Genomic DNA, 26,841 nt, shown 5'->3' with positions numbered 1-26,841 from the left:
AGTACTTGTAAAACCCTGTTTTTGGAGCAGAAACATGTTGCTGTAAAATGGAAAAGCAATTAATCATAATTTTCTCTTGAAAATGTACCTCTTACATGGAATAGAGGGTTAATGCTGAAAATTTCAGGTCTCTTAGTAATTATAACACTTTATTTCATGTTGCGACCTTAGTTGGAATTTACAGTGTATGGTACTTACTGGTAATTCAAGGATAACGCAGCAGCAATTCATAGGTAGTAAATGAGGTACTTCTACAAACAGAAGTAATTTCTTGGATTGTGTGACTATAAAACAACATAAAACAGCATGAGGGAAAACCAGAAGTACAACCTTCATTACTAAGAGTTACCACGGTTTTTAGAAGTACATACCTTGTAATTCTCACTATAGTATCCTTTAAGTACCACAATAAGTATCGAGAATTACCACTGTAAGTACCACCAAAAGCACCACTGTAAGTACCACAATACCTAGAAGTACCACTATTATTACTAGTATATACCACTGTAAGTACCACCATAAGTATCTAGAATTTCCACTGTAAATAACACCAATAGCACCACTGTAAGTACCACAATAAGTACCTAGAAGTACCACTATTATTACTAGTATATACCACTGTCAGTTCCACCATAAGTATCTAGAATTACCACTGTAAGTACCAAGGACTTACCGGCCCGTAATGTAAAGTGTTACCAACAACATTAATGTACGACTTCAGATCATTGGACAGAGTTTTATAAAGAAAAAAAGACAAAAGAAACTTAGGAATGATAAACTCTTCCATATCCGTCCATACACACATAAAGTACAGCACGTACACGCATAAAAATGACATATAATAAAAAGTGAAACCTGTCGTTTCAGACGCCCAATCTGAAGGTGGCCCTGCAGACGTAAAAGCAAAGGACCAGGTTAAAGATGAGACGTGAGAACTGTGGAGGGAGACAAACCAGAGACTGAAGGGACCTAATAATGTTGGAGAAGCTGCCAGTTCTGGTGACGTAAGAAACCTTTATTTTTCTCACTGTTGCAGCCACAAAATACTCAAATAGTAAATAGTGAGAACAGTAACTGATAGAGAATGTAGTAGTTCATAATTCATTCAACACATGGATTACATACTGTCTGTGTGAATGCTTTGTGTGTTGAGTTTTAAAGTTATAGTTAGTTATAATCTACTTGTTGACACAAACTCATTGCCGGCGCAGCTTTAAAAATAATCTCTGATGTGAAAAAAAGAAAAGAAAACAGTGCTTCCTGCTCAGCTCTGGGCAGGCGCAGCTGGTGGGAGGAGCCTCTGTCGTCAGAAACACCAAGGATTCATTTGTGCAAAAGTGAAACTCACACAGTCACTCACAGCCGGAGCAGAAATGGCGCAGAGAGCTCTGAACCAGGACGCCATAACTTGTCCCATCTGTTTGGATTTACTGAAGGATCCAGTGACTGTTCCCTGTGGACACAGCTACTGCATGGACTGTATTCAAACCCACTGGGACCAACAGGTGAGGTTCAGCTGCCCTCAGTGCAGAGAGAGCTTCACTCCCAGGCCTGTCCTGGTCAAAAACACAATGTTGGCTGATCTATTGGAGGAGCTGAAGAGGACAGGGCTCACAGCGCCCCCTCCTGACCGCTGCTACGCTGGTCCTGGAGACGTGTCGTGTGATCTGTGCTCTGGGAGGAAGCTGAAAGCTGTTAAATCCTGTCTGCAGTGTCTGGTCTCTTACTGTGAGAGCCACCTCCAGCCTCATCATGAAGTGGCCATGCTTCAGAAACACCAGCTGGTGGCGCCCTCCGACAAACTCCAGGAAAACCTCTGCTCTCAACACAACAAGCTGATGGAAATATTCTGCCGCACAGATGAGCAGGTCATCTGTTACCTCTGCTGCATGGACCAACACAAGGGCCATGACACGGTGTCCTGTGCAGCAGAGAGGGCCCAGAGACAGGAGGAGCTGCAGACCAGGAGGCCCCTGCTGCTCCAGAGCCTCCAGGACAAAGAGACGGAGCAGGAGAGGCTCCGACAGCAGGCCCAGGACATCAGCCGCTCTGCCCAGACTGCAGTGCAGCGCAGCGGGGACGACTTCAGAGAGATGGCCCTGCTTTTAGAGAAAAGACGCTCTGAAGTGGAGCAGCAGATCCGGTCTGAAGAGCAGAGCCAACTACAGCAAGTCCAAGAGCTTCAGGACAAACTGCAGCGGGACGTCACTGAGCTGAAGAGGACCCTCTCTGAGCTGGACACACTGTCCCTCACACCAGACCATAACCAGTTCATACAGCTCTGTCCTCCTCTGGTGAGAGCCACACAAAGCACTGAGTCTGAGACAGAGTCCAGAATCCAGACCAGGACAAGGAGGAACTTAGAGGACCTGACCAGAGCTGTGTCAGAGCTCAAAGACAAACTGCAGCTCACTTTGAAAGAGTTTCAACTGCCTGAACCTGAGCCCGTCAACTTTAGAGAGGACTTCCTGAGATATGCATGTGATATTACACTCGACCCAAATACAGCTCACGATTATCTGTCTCTGTCTGAGGGAAACAGAAGAGCAACAGTTATGAACCAATCCCAAAGTTATCCTGATCATCCACACAGATTTAGTTTTATGAGCCAGGTGTTGAGCAGAGAGGGTCTGACGGGGCGTTGTTACTGGGAGGTGGAGTTGACCTGGAAGGGAGTGGTTAATATTGGAGTAACATATAAAGATATCAACAGAAAAGGAGTTGATGAATCTGCCTTTGGAAAGAATAATAAATCCTGGGCCCTACAGTGTGAGAAAAGTCTCCACACATTTTGGTTCAACAACGTCCGCTCAGAGGTACCGGGTCCAGTTTCAAACAGAGTGGGAGTTTACCTGGACCACAGCGCAGGAGCTCTGTCCTTCTACAGCGTTAAGGATCAAACCATGATCCTCCTGCACAGGGTCCAGACCACCTTCACTCAGCCTCTGCACGCTGGACTTGGGGTTTACTGGGGAGATTCTGCATGTTTTCCAAAAGTTACATGACACTGCACTAGTTTTTTAAATGTTTGATCAAAGTTTCCTGCTGTACCTGCCATATTTACAAGGACTTCAAAATGACTGCTGTTCTTGTGTCTGTCCTGTGTCAAAAAGCTGAACATGTGTGATTTTATCAGTCTGACTCGTAAACAAGCTTCAAATTCAATAAACTTAGTCACATGGATTTGACCTTTATTTTATTTGATCATTTTAAACAAACTAGAAAATCTCTTCCTCCACACACGACTTTCTACACAAGGACAAATCAAAATCATAAATTAAACAAGTAATAACTTTGTTTTAGTCCGTACTCATTTACTTCAAAATGTCAAAGGAAGTAAATGTTTTCTATAATGTCACTGAGTTTTCCCTGATAGTGGATTATTTTACTATGTCTGCAGTCAGATAATGGGGTTTTATTTCATCACACGCTGACAGTGAGTTTTCAGGAGAAAATCCACTGAGAACGTTCAGAACTATCTGTGAATGATTAAAAACATGTAAAAGAGAAGCAAAACAAACATAAATACAGAATCTACTTCAAGACTCATCATTACAATGTCAATCCACGACCCGCTGTATTGTTTAACTGTTTCTGTTCTTTGTTACCGCGTATATTAAACCAAGAGGGAAAAACATATACAACTCTAACACACCTGTGATATATTTTATAAATCTATTCTTGTGTGATAGACAAGAGAAAGAGTTTTGGGCTCTGGAGGACGGTGTATGAGGGAAAATGATGTTTTTTGCTCCACTAATGAGTCTGAATATTTTTGTCATTTATCTGAACATGAAAATAAAGTCTTGATGGACCAACCTTGTCATTCCTCATATCCAGTGTTTGTCATTTCTTATTTCTCGTGTTTCGCGTGTTGCTTGTTTTGTTGTGTTTTCATCCTTTTTTCTCGTTGCTATAGTGACATTTTTTCCAAGCTTTTAGATTTGGGTAAAGCCAAACTGGAGAAAATGTGGTCGGTTCAGGTGGGGGTTAAGAGGTTAAACCAGGCTCAATTTATTATTCAGCTTTCGTCACCAAAATATAAACAATTTTAGCCATTTGTACCAGTAAATGACCCTTTATGAAAACATAAAATGACAGAAAACTTTCAATACATTTGTTGCTCATTTCACACTGATGTCTCTACATTTATTTTCCTCCCTCTTCACCTGCAGTGTCTTACCTTAATAATGTCCACAGCACTGACCAGACACTGCACATGTTTGAAATGCCGGGTTACAGGAACCAATCTTTTTATTAACGACGATTATACAGAAGAAACCATAAGAAGAAGAAAAGAACTACTACCGAAAATGAGAGAAGAAAGAGCTAAAGGAAACATAGCATTTTTAAGGCACGACAAACTAATTGTACATACAAGACCAAACAGTAGTACGCCAAAAAAGCCTTGAGGGAATCCCACATTGTAGGATTTTAACCACAGTTGAGAGCATGTCAGTTTTATCATGAAGGATGTACACATACCAAAAACGGGATTAAAAATAGCACATGTTAACATTAACAGTTGAAGAAATAAACTAGTGGATGTAAAAGAACTATTATACATGTACAATCTGCACGTCCTAGGGATTTCAGAAACACATCTAGACGACACATTTGATGATGAAGAAATTGCAATACAAGGGAACAACATATTCAGAAGGGACAGAAACCGTTACGGTGGAGGAGTAGCTTTTTATATACAGGAAAACATACCAGCAAAAGTCAGAAAGGATCTATGGGACTGTAATGTAGAAACTATTTGGTTGCAAATACATCTACCTCATGTAAGTCCAATGAAAGTGGGATGCTGCTACCGCCCACCTAGGGCGGACAGTAATTATATGAGTTTAATTGGAGAAATGTTGGAAAAAATCAGCAATAGCCTCAGAAACCTATTTTATGGGTGACTTGAATGTAGATTGGCTTGCAAATAAATGCCCACAAAACTTGTCGACTTCACAAGTGCAAATGGCTTCATACAATTGATTAAAAAACCTACGAAAATATGTCAAAAACAGGACGGAACCATTACTGCAACATGTATTGATCACATCTTCACGAATACTCCCGAACTTTGTACAAAAGCACTATCTATTCAAGTTGAATGCAGTGACCATGACCTAATACTTACAGTAAGGAAAGCCAAAATAGAAAAGTGTGGTCCAAGCATTTTGAACAAAAGATCTTATAAAAAGTTCATAAAAGAAGATTTTATTAAGGAAATCCAAAGCGCTAATTGGGCAGCTGTAATGAGTCAAGAGAATGTTGACGAGGCCATACTAAAATTTAATGATACTTTTCTGTCAATAGTAAACAAGCATGCTCCAGTCAAAAGGTTTACAGTAAAGAACAAAGAAACACCCTGGCTGGATAAAGATCTAAAACAACGAATAAAACTACGGGAACAAGCAAAAGCAATAACATCTCTCTCAGGAAAGGCAGAGGATTGGATCTTCTACCGTAAACTAAGAAATCAAACGACAAAATTGAATAGAAACAAGAGGAAACTGCACTATGGAATTAAAATCGACAATATTAAAAATGATAATAAGAAACTATGGAACATAATAAATGATTTAACGGGAAGAAAAAAGAGGCGTGCAATATCATTTATAGAAGTGGATGGAAACTTTATGACGAAACCAATTGAGATTGCAAACTACTTTAATGATTATTTTGCGACAAAGGTAGAGAGTCTGAAGATGACAATATCCAACAGTAATGATACTAGAACATCAAATGAACTAATTAAAAATAACATAATGGAACACAAACGTTGTAATTTTCAATTTATGAATACTGAAACATGCAAAATTGAAAACATTCTGAAAAATCTAAAGAATAAACCGCCTGGCATGGATGAAATTGATTGTTACTTGTTGAAAATGACTGCAGAAATTATTGCTCCAGCAGTGAGTCATGTCATTAACCTAAGTCTCACCAAAAGTAAATGTCCTCAAGAATGGAAGAGGGTAAAAGTCACTACCTAAAGATAAAAAATCACCATTCTCGGGACAGAATAGTCGTCCAATAAGTTTATTACCAGCCCTAGCTAAAGTAATGGAGCTAGTGGTATATGAACAGGTTTATGATTACTTCCACGCAAATAACCTATTCTCTGATCATCAACATGCCTATAAACACGGGCACTCCCCTGCAACTGCTCTGACTCGAATAACTGACGACTGGCTTGGAGAAATAGAAGATAAGAAGATAGTCGGAACTGTAATGTTAGATTATTCTGCAGCCTTTGATGTACTCAATCATCAGATGATCTTGACAAAGTTAGAGAGTTATGGTTTTGAGAAGACAGCGACATTATGGTTTAAAAGCTATTTAGAAAAAAGATTTCAGTCAGTTTTCTTTAATGGCTATTACTCAGGAGAAAGAATGATAACGTGCGGGGTGCCTCAGGGCAGCTGCCTTGGGCCTTTGCTCTTTAATATTTACACAAATGAAATGCCACTGGCTCTTGACAAAACTAAAATAGTAATGTATGCTGACGATTCTACTCTGTATTCATCAGCAAAAGACATAATAGAACTGCGACGAGTATTAGGTGAAGAATTAAAGCAGGTGTTAAAATGGACTCAAGAAAACAAATTGATATTAAACACGTCAAAAACAGTTGCAATGGTAGTTGGGTCTAACAATAACATTAAATCAGATCCAGAATTAAAACTTGAGATAGAAGGAGTTCAAATAAATCAGGTATATGAAACTAAGCTGCTGGGAGTTTTAGTGGACTGTAAATTAAACTGGACCAAACATATAGAAATGATAGCGGTAAAAATGGCACGGGCGATCTCAATGATAAAAAGATACAAGCACTGTCTTACACAGCAATCTACTAAACTAATCACACAAGCGCTGGTACTGTCCTACTTGGACTATTGTCCAAGAGTCTGGTCAAATGCAACATCTGAAGGGATAAAAACCTTACAAGTAGTCCAGAACCGAGCAGCACGAATGGTGCTGTGACTACATGACAAGCACAAAAGAAATGCTGAGTAAACTAAAATGGTTGTCAGTGAAAAACAGACTCTTGTACTCTCTGTTATCCTCAGTAAAAAGTATTATGTCGACAAGATGTCCAAAGATTACCTATGAAAATCTCCTGTTCAGCCACGAGAAACACAAATATAAAACCAGACATGCAACGGCCAGAAAATTTCTCTTGCCAACAGTAAGATCGAATAGCATCACGAGGACCTTTACATACAGAGCTATGCAGGCATGGAATGGACTTCCAGATAGTCTAACGTTAGTGGAGGACAAGAAGAGATTTAAATTGTTACTGAGAAAACTCTTACAAACAAATATGGATTGAATTTGGCAAATGAACGTGTCATGTGATATTCCTTTCTGAATGCAAATATGTGCTACTTTTATATACAGCTTTTATAGGATTTTAGTAGGATATACAAATGTATTGATGCACATTTTTGTATAGATTTAAATACTGTCGTCCAAAAACAGTGCGATTCAGAAGAGGCCGCTCAAAGTCCAGTTTGGTTTGAAGTGGAAAGCCGAGCCGGCACAAGGTTGGTGACACAGCGGACTGCATTCAGACCAGATCAATCAGTAAATGGTGATAGTCGTGCTTTATGATGGTTGTTCCAGTCCCGTCTAAAACCCTGATTGTCCTGGGCCTCCATGAGAAAACCACAGCGGACACTCTGACCGAGGCGTTTGAGGGAGCCTCCAGTTCACGGATATTTGTGGATAAAGACACTGGACTGTCAAGGAAGTGAGTCAAACAGGAAGTGCACAGATGGGATTGTATGAGTGAGATACTGGAGCTGTACACACATGAGGTAACCTGCAGGGGGCAGCACACAGTGGTACTTAAAACCAGGACTGCACCACATTATAGATGAAGAAGAGACACAATGATGAGAGCTTGTTCTTTGTGCTTCATGAGGATCAAGATAGAAACAAAAAATAAAAATAATAATAAAATATTGCAATTTATAAATGGTCATTTTGAAATAGGAAAAGTCTTTCCTCCTAATCTCAGAGCTGTTGGTCTTTTCCTTTAGTTCTGCCGGTCAAAGTGCAGGTCATGAGTGAGCAGTAGGAAAAACAGTCTCACATCAAATAGGACAAATTAATCAGACAATTGAAAATGCTGATTGAAAACACTGGATACAGTGGATTAACTGGCATAGGCGTGTGGCGCCTCCCAGTGGCCATCATGTGTATGTGGTGATTACAAGTGTTAGGGCTGTCACAATGATTACTATATCGATGTATCGCTCAAGAAATGTCACATACATTTATACATTTTTTTTTCAGTGTTTATCGTCTGTACATTTATTACATTTTTTGTCACAGTTTTCTAATGTAAAACTTTATTTTTGCCCTTAAGGCTTTGCTGTACTTTTTAAACAAACACTCTCGGGCCAGTGTATCGGACACTTATCTTGAAGTCACGTGCTCATTAATGACACATTACAATGAGTCTGGAGCTGGGCCTCTGTGAATCACTCTCATTTGTTCCTCAGGTTTGGCTTTGTGGACTTTGAGAGCACTGACTCGTGCAGACGAGCCAAAGAGGCAGCGGAGGACGTTGAGATCGACGGGAAAAAAGTGGGCGTGGCCTTCGCTCGGCCCAAACACTCCCAGGCCCCGGACACCGGAGAGAGAGGACAGCACAGAGGAGCCAAGAACGGCCAAACTCCAGGTAATGAACAATGTACTGAGGGCAATGGTTCATGGGCTGCAGTTCTACATTCAGGATCTGCCAATATCATAAACATGATCCTTCACATGTAAATATGTTTTCAAACAGATCAAAGTGAGAGAAGCACACTGTGTTGTGCTGGTTTGCAAATCACTACTAAACTAATCAGGAAAGTGTTGATTTGATTCAGTTATTGATATTCCAGAGCAAACATAAATGTACAGTAGAACTAATCCAAATCCAACAGACGCTGTAATGCACTGGTGCTGTAAAATGGGTTTTATTAACATTATAATAAATAGAAAAAATATGATTTATAAATTGATCAGGGGCCAGATTGAAGCACTGGGAGACCGAGTGTGGCCCACGGGCCTGACTTAGTGTATGAATATATTGGAGGAAATATAACATAATTGAAGACTCTGTGTCCACATTATGGGGACTTCAACCACATGTTGTAATTTCTTCAAACACAACTTCTAATTGACTTAATCATTCTGGAGTTTAATGTGTTTGTGCTGAGAAAAAAAGCAATAAAAAGTTTTTCTTTTTCAGGGAAAGGAAAGAAGAAAACCAAAGTGGTAAATAAAAACTGAGCTGCTCTTCAAGGTTCCTTTTTGTTCAGCAAACTCCAATACAACACACGACTGATTCCTTCACTTTTGTTCTGTGAATATGTAGAAAGATGAGCTGCTCTTTGTCATATTTTGACGTGAAGAAGTTTGGGATCATATTTTCGTGCGAGCAGCAGATGAAGTGTCCTTTTGAGCACGAGCACAAATATCTTTGATTATTTATACATTTGTTCAACGACGCTCAACTCTGTAATGAATTTAAAAATAAAAAATCATGTTACATTTTTAAGTGTCTGGTCTGTGTTCATACATGTGTGACTTTTGTTTATTTTACTTTATGCATGTAGATGACATCATTTTACAAAGGCATGAGGCTGTAGGCCTGTAACTGATCCTTCACTTTGTCTTCTTGTGTTGAAGAAAGATATTGAGATTATGAATGTGCAGCGACAGACTGTTGTTCTGCTTGTTTAGCTCCATGTAGAGCGCTGGGCTCAGAACTACGAGTGTGTGAGATCCATCCTGACCCGTCACTGGGAAGAACATAAAGAAGCTTTTAGATTTGGGTCAAACTGGAGAACATGAGCTGGAGGGTGGGCCCCTCTCGGCCCCACCCTCGAGTGATTCATGCACAACCACTGTTTGACAGGCGCACATTTAATAAAAAAATATATGGAATAAGATTGTGCACAAGCCAAACTTTATAAAAGTGACAAAACACATGTTGGAGTCGTCAGAGCTCAGTCACATGTCACTGTGTTAAAGAGCCGCCTCCGTAAACGGCTTAAATGAAGACAGTTTGTGCTTTCGTGCATTTGCTCTCATGTTGTAGAAACTCAAGCCTCATGGCTAGTTTGCTACTGTAGCTTTATGAAACAGCAGTTGAAATAAAAAAAGGCTAAAGGGAAATGTGATGTTTCATTTTTTTTATCCTTAAATGTCTTTATTTGGACACTTTGTTGATGCATTTGCAATACAGTAGGTGGAGGTTTGCACTTTTGTTTTCCTTCAGTCTGCCAATAACCTTAAAGAAGAAGAACAGCAGCTCTTGGTGATGTCACTTCCTCTTCCCCTGGGTAAGGACGGTCAAATTGGGCAAATGCTGCTGAAGCAAAAGTTCATTAACAACATAGAGACCAAACAGTTGACCCCATGAAAGGTTAAGGATCAGGAGCTAGGGTTAGGACATGGAGGCTATAATTTGATAGTTTCAGACACTGCCATGGCCAATCTATACTTCTTGGTAGAATTAAACACATCTCAAAGCTCAAAGCTGCAAAAGCATTCTAATGAAGTTCTAATAATATATTGTATTTTGTGATATATTAGACCGGGAGCCAGACCACCTCCTCAGGCACATTTTTGCTACCTTTTCCAAACTAGTATCTTTCAATAGAGTATATCCTGGGTCATTTCCAGTGGGGACCCCCCATTGCAACTCGGCCCCGTTCGGCTGTGGGACCCCAAAAACCACTTTAACGGGACAGGCTTCAGACAAACCTTTGTGACTCTATCCAAAGTAGTGCTGTGGTCTCATACAGAGTCACAGATTAATGAAATTTAGAACAAAGAAAGCTGACATGATGAGGAACAAAGGAATATGACAGTTTTGGGCTTTAGCTTTTTCTTTTTCCATATATTAAACAATATATCTACAAAAATGCTAAATAAATGTCATATAGATAAGAAAAGCGCTTCACAAATGAGTGCATTATTGTCTTTTGTGTTTATTTTTACCTTTTCAAATGTAAATAGAAAACTGCCCCAACTCATTAGCTTCACATTAAGCCCAAGATGAGCTCAGTACCTCTAACGGATCAGCAGCTATAACAGAAAATGTGCTCCATGTTCCCTCTCAGAGCTGTGGAATTCTCATGCATTTGTCCATATCGGCCTGTGAGAACATTCCATGGTGAAGTTACAGCTTTTAGGACTACAGTTCAACTTCACCTTTTTGGATTTGCTTCAAACTTGGCACAGTTGATGTTGATATACTAAATATTCTGTGAATACAATTTGAGAGGCATATCTTTTTTAATTCATGAGTTTTAGGGGATTTCAAAAGAGGGTAGGGTTCAAAACAGGCCTAGATGCAACTAACAAGTTTCACTAACTTTAGAGATTACGGACGTTTGTGACAGACTTTTGGGAATTTTAGTACTAATTTCTACTCTTCAAAATATCTTTGACAATCAATACCGAATATGTTGCCAGTGTCATCTCTAAATAAGATACACGATGGTTTAACGCAGGGGTCACCAACGTGGTGCCCACGGGCCCTTTGGGGCGTGCCCAGCAGCCTTTTAGACTTTTTTAAAAGTGTAAAAGACATATTTTTCTTGAATCAAATACAAATACAGTTATTTCTGTTTTTGTGACACAATACGAGGTTCAAACAAAACAATTTTGCTCAGTATCCTATAAGTAAACAGTGTATGTTTAAGTCTTTAGGATTAGTTTTTAACTGGAAGCTCTGATTGTGAGGTTGCCAGTTAGAATCCAAGCTCCCGCAGGTGCAGACTGCCATTGTGTCCTTGGGCAAGAAACTTAACCCACATTGTCCATGTATGAATGTAGTGTGTGAGTGAGAGGTGCTGGTCGGAGAGGTCTAAACACATGGGCAGCCTTGCTTCCATAGCCACAGCTCCCAGGGCACCTGTGGCTACAACAGTAGCTTATCACCGCTGAGTACTGGAGACTCAAGTGTTGGTGGCATTGGTATTTGGTAATATTTTCCTGTCATTTCAATTTGAGCTCGTCCAATCCACTTTAAATCCAATCAAAGCCTATCTATACATCACGTCTAAGTGAATGTGAGTTGGTGGTCTAGATGTAAGCAGCCACGCTTCTGTCAGTCTGCCCCAGGAGAAACTGGCTGCATTGCAGCTGGTATGACATGAATGAAAATCCCCATTCCTTTTGAGGAGCCCTTTGGGGGACTTGTGTCATGAAACGCGCTATATAAAATAAGATACCCTTCCCCTTTACCCAGTATAAAGCTGACCTGAGTCTAGGGTTGCCAGGTCTCAGAAGTCAAACCTGCCCAAGAACCTGGCAACCCTGCCTGAATCAGTCTAATTGGAGCTTGAGTTAACACAGTCTGAGCCTGTGTTTACCTGTTCAGAGCCTAAACCAGTTCTTTTAAGGTTGGGTTTAGATGTGATCCAAAATCCAGTCTAAACACACATAAATGTGGTCTAAACTGAAGCTTAACCACAATAGACTCAGAATTTAAAAAGAACACTCAGTTATCCAGAATAAAGAAAAAAATATTATTGTTATTCAGAATAATGAATAACCAGCCATTTTACAATATAGTGGCATTGAAATTCTTTGGCCCACTGAAGAAGTGAAATGGATGATTCCTGAAACGTTAGTCTGTGTAATTCTGTAAAAGTCAAGACAGGTTCCCTTGTGTTTTGGGGATCCAAAGCTCTAGAAATCAGGCTAGAAATTAGCTTGAATGGTGAACCAAAGACAAATTTAAACGAGGTGGACATTAAAGTTGAATCTAATATAATATAACTGCACCGGGCAGGTCAGGTTTTTGTGAGTGGATAATGCGTTACACAAACTTTTAATAATTTTAGAAAAAAAAGCCAAAGGTGAAAGTTCACAAATGGTCATTTTAATGTGTGAATTTGGTCCAACATTTACTCTCACAATAAAACTAAGATGTTGAGGGAGAAAACATAAACAAAGAACCTAAAATTGATGACTGTATGAAAAAAAGTCCTCAATTTACCCACAATTTATTACCACACGTCGACTCGTCTGCCAGTAGTAACACAGCAGGTGCAATGAAAATGCATAGAAGAGATGGTAAACCACAAAGCAATACATGCTGCTTCAGTAAACACTGGGTAGTTTAAGTAAAGTCGCATTAGGCTGATGAACAGGTCCCAAACTGTTCTTAGTTGTTGTTAAGTTAATGTTACATATGTTTGAACCGTCGTATATCATACTTAGTGATGACACTGCCAACATATTCTTATATATTGTCAATGCAATGTTTCGATAAAATAATATATAATGTATATTAATATAATAAGTACTAAAATTCCCAAAAGTCTGTCACAAACGTCTGTAATCTCTAAAGTTAGTGAAACTTGTTAGTTGCATCTAGGCCTGTTTTGAACCCTACCCTCTTTTGAAATCCCCTAAAACTCATGAATTAAAAAAGATATGCCTCTCAAATTGTATTCACAGAATATTTAGTATATCAACATCAACTGTGCCAAGTTTGAAGCAAATCCAAAAAGGTGAAGTTGAACTGTTGTCCTAAAAGCTGTAACTTCACCATGGAATGTTCTCACAGGCCTATATGGACAAATGCATGAGAATTCCACAGCTCTGAGAGGGAACATGGAACGCATTTTCTGTTATAGCTGCTGATCCGTTAGAGGTACTGAGCTCATCTTGGGCTTAATGTGAAGCTAATGAGTTGGGGCAGTTTTCTATTTACATTTGAAAAGGTAAAAATAAACACAAAAGACAATAATGCACTCATTTGTGAAGCGCTTTTCTTATCTATATGACATTTATTTAGCATTTTTGTAGATATATTGTTTAATATATGGAAAAAGAAAAAGCTAAAGCCCAAAACTGTCATATTCCTTTGTTCCTCATCATGTCAGCTTTCTTTGTTCTAAATTTCATTAATCTGTGACTCTGTATGAGACCACAGCACTACTTTGGATAGAGTCACAAAGGTTTGTCTGAAGCCTGTCCCGTTAAAGTGGTTTTTGGGGTCCCACAGCCGAACGGGGCCGAGTTGCAATGGGGGGTCCCCACTGGAAATGACCCAGGATATACTCTATTGAAAGATACTAGTTTGGAAAAGTAGCAAAAATGTGCCTGAGGAGGTGGTCTGGCTCCCGGTCTATATGTTGTGACTGTGTTGTAGCGTCAAAAGAAATGATTAAAAATATCCTAAACCTGAATAAAGACTCCAAACGTCCCAGTGGCTGCTGTCAAGCCCCGGCCTGTTGGAGAGGCATCAGTTCTCGTGATATAAAAGAAAAGAAAAACTGTTCTTTTCTCGTTGAAGGGAAATGACATTGTTACAGCCACAATAGACTCAAATAGTAAATAGTAAGAACAGTAACAGATGGAGAATGTACAGGAGCAAAACATCTGACTCAGTTTTACATTGTTGACCCACAATATTGTTCCACCTTCAGTGTGTTCAGTTTGTTGTTTTGTTGCTCAGCTTTTGTTGCCTGGAATTGTAACCAGATGGTTGTAATTTTCAGAGACACATTTACTAACCATAAAAACTCAATTGTAAAGATAAGTGGGTTGTTGAGTTTATTACTATTGTTTATTATAGTTGTTCATCACGATCGTTCACCAAATGTTAAGGTAAAGCTACATTTTCTGATATTTATGTATCTGCCCAAGAAAACATGAAATTATAGTAGTTCATAATTCCTTCAACACATGGATTACATACTGTCTGTTTGAATGCTTTGTGTTTTGAGTTTTAAAGTTATAGTTAGTTATAATCTACTTGTTGACACAAACTCATTGCCGGCGCACCTTAAAAATAATCTCTGATGTGAAAAAAGAAAAGAAAACAGTGCTTCCTGCTCAGCTCTGGGCAGGCGCAGCTGGTGGGAGGAGCCTCTGTCGTCAGAAACACCAAGGATTCATTTGTGCAAAGGTGAAACTCACACAGTCACTCACAGCCGGAGCAGAAATGGCGCAGAGAGCTCTGAACCAGGACGCCATAACTTGTTCCATCTGTTTGGATTTACTGAAGGATCCAGTGACTGTTCCCTGTGGACACAGCTACTGCATGGACTGTATTCAAACCCACTGGGACCAACAGGTGAGGTTCAGCTGCCCTCAGTGCAGAGAGAGCTTCACTCCCAGGCCTGTCCTGGTCAAAAGCACAGTGTTGGCTGATCTAGTGGAGGAGCTGAAGAGGACAGGGCTCACAGCGCCCCCTCCTGACCGCTGCTACGCTGGTCCTGGAGACGTGTCGTGTGATCTGTGCTCTGGGAGGAAGCTGAAAGCTGTTAAATCCTGTCTGCAGTGTCTGGTCTCTTACTGTGAGAGCCACCTCCAGCCTCATCATGAAGTGGCCATGCTTCAGAAACACCAGCTGGTGGCGCCCTCCGACAAACTCCAGGAAAACCTCTGCTCTCAACACAACAAGCTGATGGAAATATTCTGCCGCACAGATGAGCAGCTCATCTGTTACCTCTGCAGCATGGACCAACACAAGGGCCATGACACGGTGTCCTGTGCAGCAGAGAGGGCCCAGAGACAGGAGGAGCTGCAGACCAGGAGGCCCCTGCTGCTCCAGAGCCTCCAGGACAAAGAGACGGAGCAGGAGAGGCTCCGACAGCAGGCCCAGGACATCAGCCGCTCTGCCCAGACTGCAGTGCAGCGCAGCGGGGACGACTTCAGAGAGATGGCCCTGCTTTTAGAGAAAAGACGCTCTGAAGTGGAGCAGCAGATCCGGTCTGAAGAGCAGAGCCAACTACAGCAAGTCCAAGAGCTTCAGGACAAACTGCAGCGGGACGTCACTGAGCTGAAGAGGACCCTCTCTGAGCTGGACACACTGTCCCTCACACCAGACCATAACCAGTTCATACAGCTCTGTCCTCCTCTGGTGAGAGCCACACAAAGCACTGAGTCTGAGACAGAGTCCAGAATCCAGACCAGGACAAGGAGGAACTTAGAGGACCTGACCAGAGCTGTGTCAGAGCTCAAAGACAAACTGCAGCTCACTTTGAAAGAGTTTAAACTGCCTGAACCTGAAATCAACTTTAGAGAGGACTTCCTGAGATATGCATGTGATATTACACTCGACCCAAAAACAGTCAACAATTATCTGTCTCTGTCTGAGGGAAACAGAAGAGCAACACATATGAACCAATTCCAAAGTTATCCTGATCATCCACACAGATTTAGTTCTTGGACCCAGGTGTTGAGCAGAGAGGGTCTGACGGGGCGTTGTTACTGGGAGGTGGAGTTGACCTGGAAGGGAGGGGTTTATATCGGAGTAACATATAAAGATATCAACAGAAAAGGAGTTGTTGAATCTCTCTTTGGAAATAATAATAAATCCTGGGCCCTACAGTGTGAGAAAAGTCTCTACACATTTAGGTTCAACAACGTCCACTCAAAGGTACCGGGTCCAGTTTCAAACAGAGTGGGAGTTTACCTGGACCACAGCGCAGGAGCTCTGTCCTTCTACAGCGTTAAGGATCAAACCATGATCCTCCTGCACAGAGTCCAGACCACCTTCACTCAGCCTCTGCACGCTGGACTTTGGGTTTACGGGGGAGATTCTGCATGTTTTCCAAAACTCACATGACACTGCACTAGTTTTTTAAATGTTTGATCAAAGTTTCCTGCTGTACCTGCCATATTTACAAGGACTTCAAAATGACTGCTGTTCTTGTGTCTGTCCTGTGTCAAAAAGCTGAACATGTGTGATTTTATCGGTCTGACTCGTAAACAAGCTTCATGGATTACATACTGTCTGTTTGAAAGCTTTGTGTGTTGAGTTTTAAAGTTATAGTTTGTTATAATCGACTTACATTTAATCTAAACCTGTTTGACACAGTTGACACAAACTCGTTGCCGGTGTGGTAGTTCGGGGTGCGTTACCCCTCCCTGCCTATAAAAGGCCACTACCTTCATCCGCACTTTCCCTCACCTGACCTCCCACCCCGTGACGTCACACGCTGGCGCAGCTGTCATGGCGGCGAGACTGGGGCTCCAAGCTGTTTGGGCACGATAAGGCGCACCGTAGCTTCTGAGGGCGTCAAGCGCAGTAGCTCGAGATGGTTGCGCGTGCATCGTGGGTAAGCGTTGGAGCAGTCTCGTGGTTTTAAGTAACTTGGCGTGTGGCTAACGGCCCTGTTCTTTCTAGTCTTCGGCGGCTCGGGGATCCTTGCGGCTGTTGCGGGCCAAAGGGTGCCGCAGCGTCGCTCTACGTCTCGGTATGTCCTTGGTGTTATGTCTTTGTTTATGTGCGCATGTTGCCTACTCATTTGTATGTAAACTGAATGTATCCATGTTGTCCAGGCTTCTGCTGGCGGGAGTCTCCCCCTTTTTCCTGTGTGCACTGGCCTTCGGGTGCACAGTTTGTAACCACTGGACTCACTAACGGACTGCATTTTTGTTTATACCCAGTTGTGAATGGGATGTTGCACCACGTGTCTTTAAACGTCAAAGTCGAACATATATTTTAATGCTGGTTTTATATAGCAGAAAATAAATTAATCTAAGAAACGAAACTTCCGTCCTGTAATCATGTGTTTCTGTCACTTCAGTCAACGAACCTGCGTAGCCTTTTGGTGTATAGAACAAAATATTTCTGGTTTAACCAGTGGCGTTGTCATGGATCGAACATAATTGTATAAACAAATATCACCATCGCCCTCACTTGGTCACATTTGGCGTTGGTCGTCTGGATTGACTGCAAGATTGACAGAAACTACATGAAAATTTAGATTGATTGTGGCACAATGGGATCAATGTTGTAAACATCAAGCGTCGAAGCCATCGGATTTTTCTGTGCAGGATGTTCTTGGGCCTGTACAATTGTTTTCATTTGTTTTCATAATTTGCCCTGCATGTTTTGTGTGTAGGCTGTGTGCTTAATTTTTGTGTGGCTTTTGTGTAATTTGACAGCCCTGGTTCATTTTTGTACCGGACTAGCCTGTGGATGTAACACGTGTAAAGTTTACTATATTGTAACTATTCACCAAGTCTTGCTAAATGGATTTGATTTTCGTACAGACATTGCAAAGTGGAGCTAAAAGGGGGAGGCTCTGTGGAAAAGACGTTGGGGGTGGGCCTTTCAGGTGTGGCTGGGGGGAGAATTGAGGTATGGGGACTTGGGTCCGCATCACATGGTGCCAGCCTTCAGGGCAGCGTACGTGTTGGCTTGAACGTAAAGTAGAGCCGCAACTGTATTGTACGTGTGGGCTTGAACGTGAAGTAGAGCCGCAGTTGCAGCGTACGTGGGTACCAAGTGGATCCAACCCGCACTTTCCTCGTTGCCTTTTGGGGGCATCCCTTCATTTAATGTTTTTGTTTTGTGTAGACTGTTTTATCTTTGTACTGTCGGCTATGGGGTAGGGAGCTGCTTCACCGCGCCTTCCCGTAGTGTATAATGGGTTTAAATGGTCAATCGTCGGGCCGCCGATTCACTTTGGGGGGGTGAATGTGGTAGTTCGGGGTGCGTTACCCCTCCCTGCCTATAAAAGGCCACTACCTTCATCCGCACTTTCCCTCACCTGACCTCCCACCCCGTGACGTCACACGCTGGCGCAGCTGTCATGGCGGCGAGACTGGGGCTCCAAGCTGTTTGGGCACGATAAGGCGCACCGTAGCTTCTGAGGGCGTCAAGCGCAGTAGCTCGAGATGGTTGCGCGTGCATCGTGGGTAAGCGTTGGAGCAGTCTCGTGGTTTTAAGTAACTTGGCGTGTGGCTAACGGCCCTGTTCTTTCTAGTCTTCGGCGGCTCGGGGATCCTTGCGGCTGTTGCGGGCCAAAGGGTGGCGCAGCGTCGCTCTATACGTCTCGGTATGTCCTTGGTGTTATGTCTTTGTTTATGTGCGCATGTTGCCTACTCATTTGTATGTAAACTGAATGTATCCATGTTGTCCAGGCTTCTGCTGGCGGGAGTCTCCCCCTTTTTCCTGTGTGCACTGGCCTTCGGGTGCACAGTTTGTAACCACTGGACTCACTAACGGACTGCATTTTTGTTTATACCCAGTTGTGAATGGGATGTTGCACCACGTGTCTTTAAACGTCAAAGTCGAACATATATTTTAATGCTGGTTTTATATAGCAGAAAATAAATTAATCTAAGAAACGAAACTTCCGTCCTGTAATCATGTGTTTCTGTCACTTCAGTCAACGAAACTGCGTAGCCTTTTGGTGTATAGAACAAAATATTTCTGGTTTAACCAGTGGCGTTGTCATGGATCGAACATAATTGTATAAACAAATATCACCATCGCCCTCACTTGGTCACACCGGCGCACCTTTAAAACAATCTCTGATATTTGTTTTTTCCTGCTCAGCTCTGGGCAGGTGCAGCTGGTGGGAGGAGCCTCTGTCGTCAGAAACACCAAGGATTCATTTGTGCAAAAGTGAAACAAACACAGTCGTTCTTTCAATGAACTTTGCACATGGGTTTGACCTTTATTATTTTATTTTGCAATTTTAAACATAAACTCCACACCTGTCTTTCTACACAGGGACAAATCAAAATCATAAATGAAACAAGTAATGACAGCCAAAAGAACTTTTTTAGTCTGTACTCATTTTCTTCAAAATGTCCAAGGTGGAAATGTTTTCTATAATGTCACTGAGTTTTCCCTGATAGTGGATTATTTTACTCTGTCTGCAGTCAGATAATGGGGTTTTATTTCATCACACGCTGACAGTGAGTTTTCAGGAGAAAATCCACTGAGAACGTTCAGAACTATCTGTGAATGATTTAAAAATGTAAACGACTCACAAAAGATACATAAATACTTCAAGACTTCACTACCCGCTATATTGTTCAACTATTTCTGTCCTTTGTTACCATGTATATTAAACCAAGAGGGGAAAATATGCAACTCTTACAAACCTGTTTCTTTTATAAAACTATAGGCTTATGCACAGTTTCCCCACGTGACGTCTTCCTGGACAGTCAGCCAGACGCTGGACTTCCTGTCAGCGATCGTTTACTTTCACAATTAGCAGGTCCCACACAAATATAGAGAAGCTCAGGATCTGGTTAAGGACAACGAGTTACTGATGGAGTCACAGCAACGTGTTACAAACATCATGTTCACTGTGAATCCAGCCCCAAAGGAAACGCCAGCTGTCGTAAGGGGCGGAGCTTTTATCTTAGAGCTAAAGGCTAGTGTTGAAAAATGATAATATAACATGTAAACAAGTCAATATTATTTAAACTACTAACAGGACGATCCTTTTTTGCGCAGGCTCGTTCAAAACTTTGATTTAATTTTTATTTAGTGTTAGCCGCGTTAGCCTCAAGACAAAAACATCCACCGTTATGAACACGGAGTTTCCTCCAGTGAAGTCGTTACGTCTCATGTAATATTTTCTAACCTGCTCCGTCACATCTTAGCTTTTACTCGCTGTCCTTTACCAAATCTTAAGCTATTGCTTCATTTTTAATATGAAAAAGGGCTTTCGTTCACTCTGCTCCTTTTTCATGGAGCATGTTGTAAAAAAGACGGGAAATGAACTGAACTTATTTTATTGAGCGCTTTTAAGTCCAGATTGAGAGCACTTGAGTCGACTTTTTTGACTTTGTGCCTGTTTTTCATGTGTATATAACGTGTGTGTGATTCTGGGACTGAGTCTTTCTCGCTCGAAAAATAGGTTTTTAATCTTAGGGGGACTTTCCTGGTTAAATAAAGGTTAGATAAAAAAATATAAATATTCTTGTGTGAAAGACAAGGGGAAAAAATTGTTCTGATGAATCAAATCTCATGTTTGGCTCTGGAGGACGGTGTATGAGGGAAAATGATGTTTTTTGCTCCACTAATGAGTCTGAATCTTTTTGTCATTTATCTGAACATGAAAATAAAGTCTTGATGGACCAACCTTGTCATTCCTCATATCCAGTGTTTGTCATTTCTTATTTCTCTTGTTGCTTGGCCGTGTTTTAATGAAAAAGGTGCATTTTGAATAGTTTACATCTACATTAGTGTCCAGTAAAACTGTATTGTAAAATTAAAGCTCATTAGTTTTAGGATTGATTTCTAAAAGTCATTTACCAGAAGCTTAAAGTTATTACCAATGTTGAAACATGTCAAGGTAAATCCATTTATCTACTTTACCCACGAAACATAATACAAAAGATTACATGAACTTCATGAATGGATATCTATTTTCTATGAAATGTTTTGGCTCGTGGATGTTTTGAAGAGAAAACTTTGAGACTATTTTCCATCAAGGATTAAATTGTGCTTAAATGTCACTAAACCTGTTTGACACAAACTCACTTCCGAGATGCCTTAAAAGGAATCTTTAATATTGAAGTGCGTCCTCCTCAGGTCTGGGCAGGCGCAGCTGGTGGGAGGAGCCTCTGTCGTCAGAAACACCAAGGATTCGTTTGTGCAAAAGTGAAACTCACACAGTCACTCACAGCCGGAGCAGAAATGGCGCAGAGAGCTCTGAACCAGGACGCCATAACTTGTTCCATCTGTTTGGATTTACTGAAGGATCCAGTGACTGTTCCCTGTGGACACAGCTACTGCATGGACTGTATTCAAACCCACTGGAACCAACAGGTGAGGTTCAGCTGCCCTCAGTGCAGAGAGAGCTTCACTCCCAGGCCTGTCCTGGTCAAAAGCACAGTGTTGGCTGATCTAGTGGAGGAGCTGAAGAGGACAGGGCTCACAGCGCCCCCTCCTGACCGCTGCTACGCTGGTCCTGGAGACGTGTCGTGTGATCTGTGCTCTGGGAGGAAGCTGAAAGCTGTTAAATCCTGTCTGCAGTGTCTGGTCTCTTACTGTGAGAGCCACCTCCAGCCTCATCATGAAGTGGCCATGCTTCAGAAACACCAGCTGGTGGCGCCCTCCGACAAACTCCAGGAAAACCTCTGCTCTCAACACAACAAGCTGATGGAAATATTCTGCCGCACAGATGAGCAGGTCATCTGTTACCTCTGCTGCATGGACCAACACAAGGGCCATGACACGGTGTCCTGTGCAGCAGAGAGGGCCCAGAGACAGGAGGAGCTGCAGACCAGGAGGCCCCTGCTGCTCCAGAGCCTCCAGGACAAAGAGACGGAGCAGGAGAGGCTCCGACAGCAGGCCCAGGACATCAGCCGCTCTGCCCAGACTGCAGTGCAGCGCAGCGGGGACGACTTCAGAGAGATGGCCCTGCTTTTAGAGAAAAGACGCTCTGAAGTGGAGCAGCAGATCCGGTCTGAAGAGCAGAGCCAACTACAGCAAGTCCAAGAGCTTCAGGACAAACTGCAGCGGGACGTCACTGAGCTGAAGAGGACCCTCTCTGAGCTGGACACACTGTCCCTCACACCAGACCATAACCAGTTCATACAGCTCTGTCCTCCTCTGGTGAGAGCCACACAAAGCACTGAGTCTGAGACAGAGTCCAGAATCCAGACCAGGACAAGGAGGAACTTAGAGGACCTGACCAGAGCTGTGTCAGAGCTCAAAGACAAACTGCAGCTCACTTTGAAAGAGTTTAAACTGCCTGAACCTGAGCCCGTCAACTTTAGAGAGGACTTCCTGAGATATGCATGTGATTTTACACTCGACCCAAATACAGCCCACAATTATCTGTCTCTGTCTGAGGGAAACAGAAGAGCAACATGTATGAACCAATCCCAAAGTTATCCTGATCATCCACACAGATTTAGTTATAGGAGCCAGGTGTTGAGCAGAGAGGGTCTGACGGGGCGTTGTTACTGGGAGGTGGAGTTGACCTGGAAGGGACGGGTTGAAATCGGAGTAACATATAAAGATATCAACAGAAAAGGAGGAGGTGTTGAATCTGTCCTTGGACAGAATAATAAATCCTGGACCCTACAGTGTAAGAAAAGTCTCTACACATTTTGCTTCAACAACGTCCGCTCAAAGGTACCGGGTCCAGTTTCAAACAGATTGGGAGTTTACCTGGACCACAGCGCAGGAGCTCTGTCCTTCTACAGCGTTAAGGATCAAACCATGATCCTCCTGCACAGAGTCCAGACCACCTTCACTCAGCCTCTGCACGCTGGACTTTGGGTTTACGACATTGGAGATTCTGCATGTTTTCCAAAACTCACATGACACTGCACTAGTTTTTTAAATGTTTGATCAACGTTTCCTGCTGTACCTGCCATATTTACAAGGACTTCAAAATGACTGCTGTTCTTGTGTCTGTCCTGTGTCAAAAAGCTGAACACGTGTGATTTTATCGGTCTGACTCGTAAACAAGCTTCAAATTCAATAAACTTAGTCACATGGATTTGACCTTTATTTTATTTGATCATTTTAAACAAACTAGAAAATCTCTTCCTCCACACACGACTTTCTATACAAGAACAAATCAAAATCATAAATTAAACAAGTAATAACTTTGTTTTAGTCTGTACTCATTTACTTCAAAATGTCAAAGGAAGTAAATGTTTTCTATAATGTCACTGAGTTTTCCCTGATAGTGGATTATTTTACTATGTCTGCAGTCAGATAATGGGGTTTTATTTCATCACACCTTGACAGTGAGTTTTCAGGAGAAAATCCACTGAGAACGTTCAGAACTATCTGTGAATGATTAAAAACATGTAAAAGAGAAGCAAAACAAACATAAATACAGAATCTACTTCAAGACTCATCATTACAATGTCAATCCACGACCCGCTGTATTGTTTAACTGTTTCTGTTCTTTGTTACCGCGTATATTAAACCAAGAGGGAAAAACATATACAACTCTAACAAACCTGTGATATATTTTATAAATCTATTCTTGTGTGATAGACAAGAGAAAGAGTTTTGGCTCTGGAGGACGGTGTATGAGGGAAAATGATGTTTTTTGCTCCACTAATGAGTCTGAATCTTTTTGTCATTTATCTGAACATGAAAATAAAGTCTTGATGGACCAACCTTGTCATTCCTCATATCCAGTGTTTGTCATTTCTTATTTCTCGTGTTGCTTGGCCGTGTTTTAATGAAAAAGGTGCAGTTTGAATAGTTTACATCTACATTAGTGTCCAGTAAAACTGTATTATAAAATTAAAGCTCATTAGTTTTAGGATTGATTTCTAAAAGCTTAAAGTTATTACCAATGCTGAAACATGTCAAGGTCAATCTATTTATCTACTTTACCCACGGAAAATAACACAAAGGATTACATGAACTTAATAATTAAATATCTATTTTCTATGAAATGTTTTGGCTCGTGGATGTTTTGAAGAGAAAGCTTTGAGACTATTTCCCATCGAGGGTTAAATTGTGCTTAAATGTGCAGATGTGGGTCTGCACTCTGACCCACTGCAATTCGCCTCCCAGCCACGGAGAGGGGTGGATGATGCTGTGCTCACTCTGGTACATGGTGTCATCACCCACCTGGAAAAGCCCAAGTCCCACGTCAACCTGGTCTTCGTGGATTTCTCAAGTGCATTTAACACCGTGCAGCCACATCTCATGGGACGTGAGCTGCTCCAGATGAACGCCAACCCTCACCTCATCCTCTGGGGCCGTTCCTTTCTCACGGGGAGGGATCAGAGGGTCCGAGTGAACGGCCACCTCAGTGCTGTCAGGACAATGTCCACTGGTTCTCCTCAAGGATCAGTCATCTCTCCACTTCTCTTCACTCTGTACACAAGCGACCGCAGGAGCACCACCCCAGGTATGACCTACATCAAGTACTCAGACGACACAGTTATCATGGACACCACAAACACACACGGATCACTGCAAACTGAACTGGACTCATTCTCACGCTGGTGTGGGGAGAACTGTCTGGATTTAAATGTATCCAAGACCAAAGAGATGACCATCAACTTCCAACATGGCCACTCCAGCTCTCCCTCCCTCACTGTCAACAACAAAATAATAGAAAAGGTTCATTCATACAAATACCTGGGTTCCATAATCGACCATAAACAAGGGACAAAGAGGGCGACCTCCACTTTCCTCTCGACCTCCATCCGCCTGCTGAATAAATGACTGTGTGGACCTTGGTCTATCAAAGGCCCACTATATATATATATATTTTTTTTATGTATTTGTTATTGCTGTATGTTGTTGTATGTCTGTTGATGTAATGTTTTTATCGGGCCCGTGCTGGCACTTCTCCTGCAAATGACGTTCCTAACGGATAAATAAAGTGAATTTGAATTGACTAAACCTGTTTGACACAAACTCACTTCCGAGATGCCAGTGTGGTTGTAGGCCCCTTTAACTGCGGGCGGCCTATGGCGTGCCGACTGAGCCTTTAAGAGGTGGGTACCTCACCTGCGCTAGCTCTCTCTCGCCTCTGACGTCACCCGCTGCCTGGGAGCTGGCAGCAGCACGAGCCGGACTGGAGCCTTGCCAAACAAACATTGCCGATCCATTCGGTCTTAAAATCAGCAATTCATCCGAAAGCGTTCTCGTTCTACAGTGAGTACCTTGCGTGTCAAATAATCTTTCGTTCATTCCGTCGTACTAAAACAAACCTCCTCTCTCCAGCTTCCTTTGACGCACAGCGTGTGTGTTCGCTTCTACAGCTTGGCTCAGTCACTTTGGAACAACTTTGCGGCTCGTGCTGCACGCATCTCCGTTAACCAAGCCCCGGTAAGCCGTCTCCGTGCACAATATCGTAATTTGTTAAAACTGTATCCTAATCTGGCGCTGGTTGTAGTGCGCAGCGTCAGGCGAGTGCTTTTACGCACGACTGTGTTGCACCAAGCTCGTGCCGCGCCTCGCTCGTGCCACACTCCGGTAAGAACTTTGTTAATATTAAATTTAATCTGTTATTCCAGTTCACTAATTAGCGTCCCCTTATTTAGCGTGGCACTCAGTTTCCGCCATCCGTTTGGCGTTCTCCGTTCAAATACGTGCAGCGCCGAAGCGCTTTTTGGGTAAGTAGGCTACGTGTGCTCTTCCCTGCTGCGCAGGTTTTCTACAGCCATATAGGATCAATTGTGTCTAAAAATGTACCTTTCTCAGGATTGGAATCCGAGCGGGCCTCTCCTTCTCCGTTGGTCCCTTCTACATTGGCTCCTTCCCCCTTGGTCCCTTCTCCTGTCATTAGTTTTTGTTCCTCGCCCAATCCCTTTTCCTCCCTCTCCCGTCTCACCTGGCTCCAGATCCCCTTCGCCCCTTCGCCCCCAATCCGAACGATACGGTGTAAAGACTGCTAGAGACTAGCGCGGACACTGCCCTGGTCCCAGGTTGGCTGCATCTGTGTGCGCAGCTGGCGCGCCGTGCCAAGCCAGTCGACACCGCGTGGACCGGCGCGACTCTCCGGTAGGACATATAGCACAGACTTGGAACATTTGGGGGGGGCTGCTGCTTTGGGAAACGTGGTCTATGGTACAAATGTTTGGTTTTATGTGTGAATGAGGCCTATAGTGTTTTTAAATAGAATCTATCCAACTGTATTTCACACTGACTGATTTAAATAAATATTGTGGCTTTTCAATTACGTCTCCTGGTCCACTCAGTCACGAACTTGCGAGTCCTCTTTGAAAGTGTCCCTGGCACTATAACCCAGGGTGGCGTTGTTTGGTAGATTGGATTACTGGGAGTTTGTGGGTCATACAGGTAGTCCCACACCCACTAACTGTAATACGGCCATTACAGTTTTGGCGTTGTTGGCAGGATTGGATTACTGGGAGTTTGTGGGTCATACAGGTAGTCCCACACCCACTAACTGTAATACGGCCATTACAGTTTTGGCGCTGTCTTGGCAGGATACGATTGAGTTGGACCGAGACCTAATTGGAAAAAAAAAAAAAACAATACAAAGAAAAAAAAAAAACACTAACTTTAGACTGGAGTAAAGAGTACAGTACAATTTAGCACTCTGGTGATTGCTGTTATTCTAGCGAAGTAAAGGTGCTTAATGTGTATGAGTTAAAGGGCATTTT

The 26,841-nt window shown here is 42.3% G+C and overlaps 1 protein-coding gene across 1 annotated transcript; it reads left to right on the top strand.

Moving 5' to 3' along the window:
• Positions 1 to 1,373: 1,373 nt before the first annotated feature.
• Positions 1,374 to 23,056, top strand: LOC306972238 (E3 ubiquitin/ISG15 ligase TRIM25-like; the record flags this gene model as incomplete). The annotated part of the gene is made up of 6 exons (XM_079568786.1): positions 1,374 to 2,143; positions 8,511 to 8,689; positions 14,955 to 15,549; positions 21,511 to 21,961; positions 22,031 to 22,188; positions 22,345 to 23,056. 6 exons carry the CDS (start codon positions 1,374 to 1,376, stop codon positions 23,054 to 23,056), a joined length of 2,865 nt encoding a protein of 954 aa, XP_079424912.1.
• Positions 23,057 to 26,841: the final 3,785 nt, after the last annotated feature.

Source organism: Gobius niger (genome assembly GCF_951799975.1).
Source record: "Gobius niger genome assembly, chromosome: 13".
In the NCBI taxonomy this organism is placed as follows: Eukaryota; Metazoa; Chordata; class Actinopteri; order Gobiiformes; family Gobiidae; genus Gobius; species Gobius niger.
This window is presented reverse-complemented; position numbering and strand designations above follow the sequence as displayed.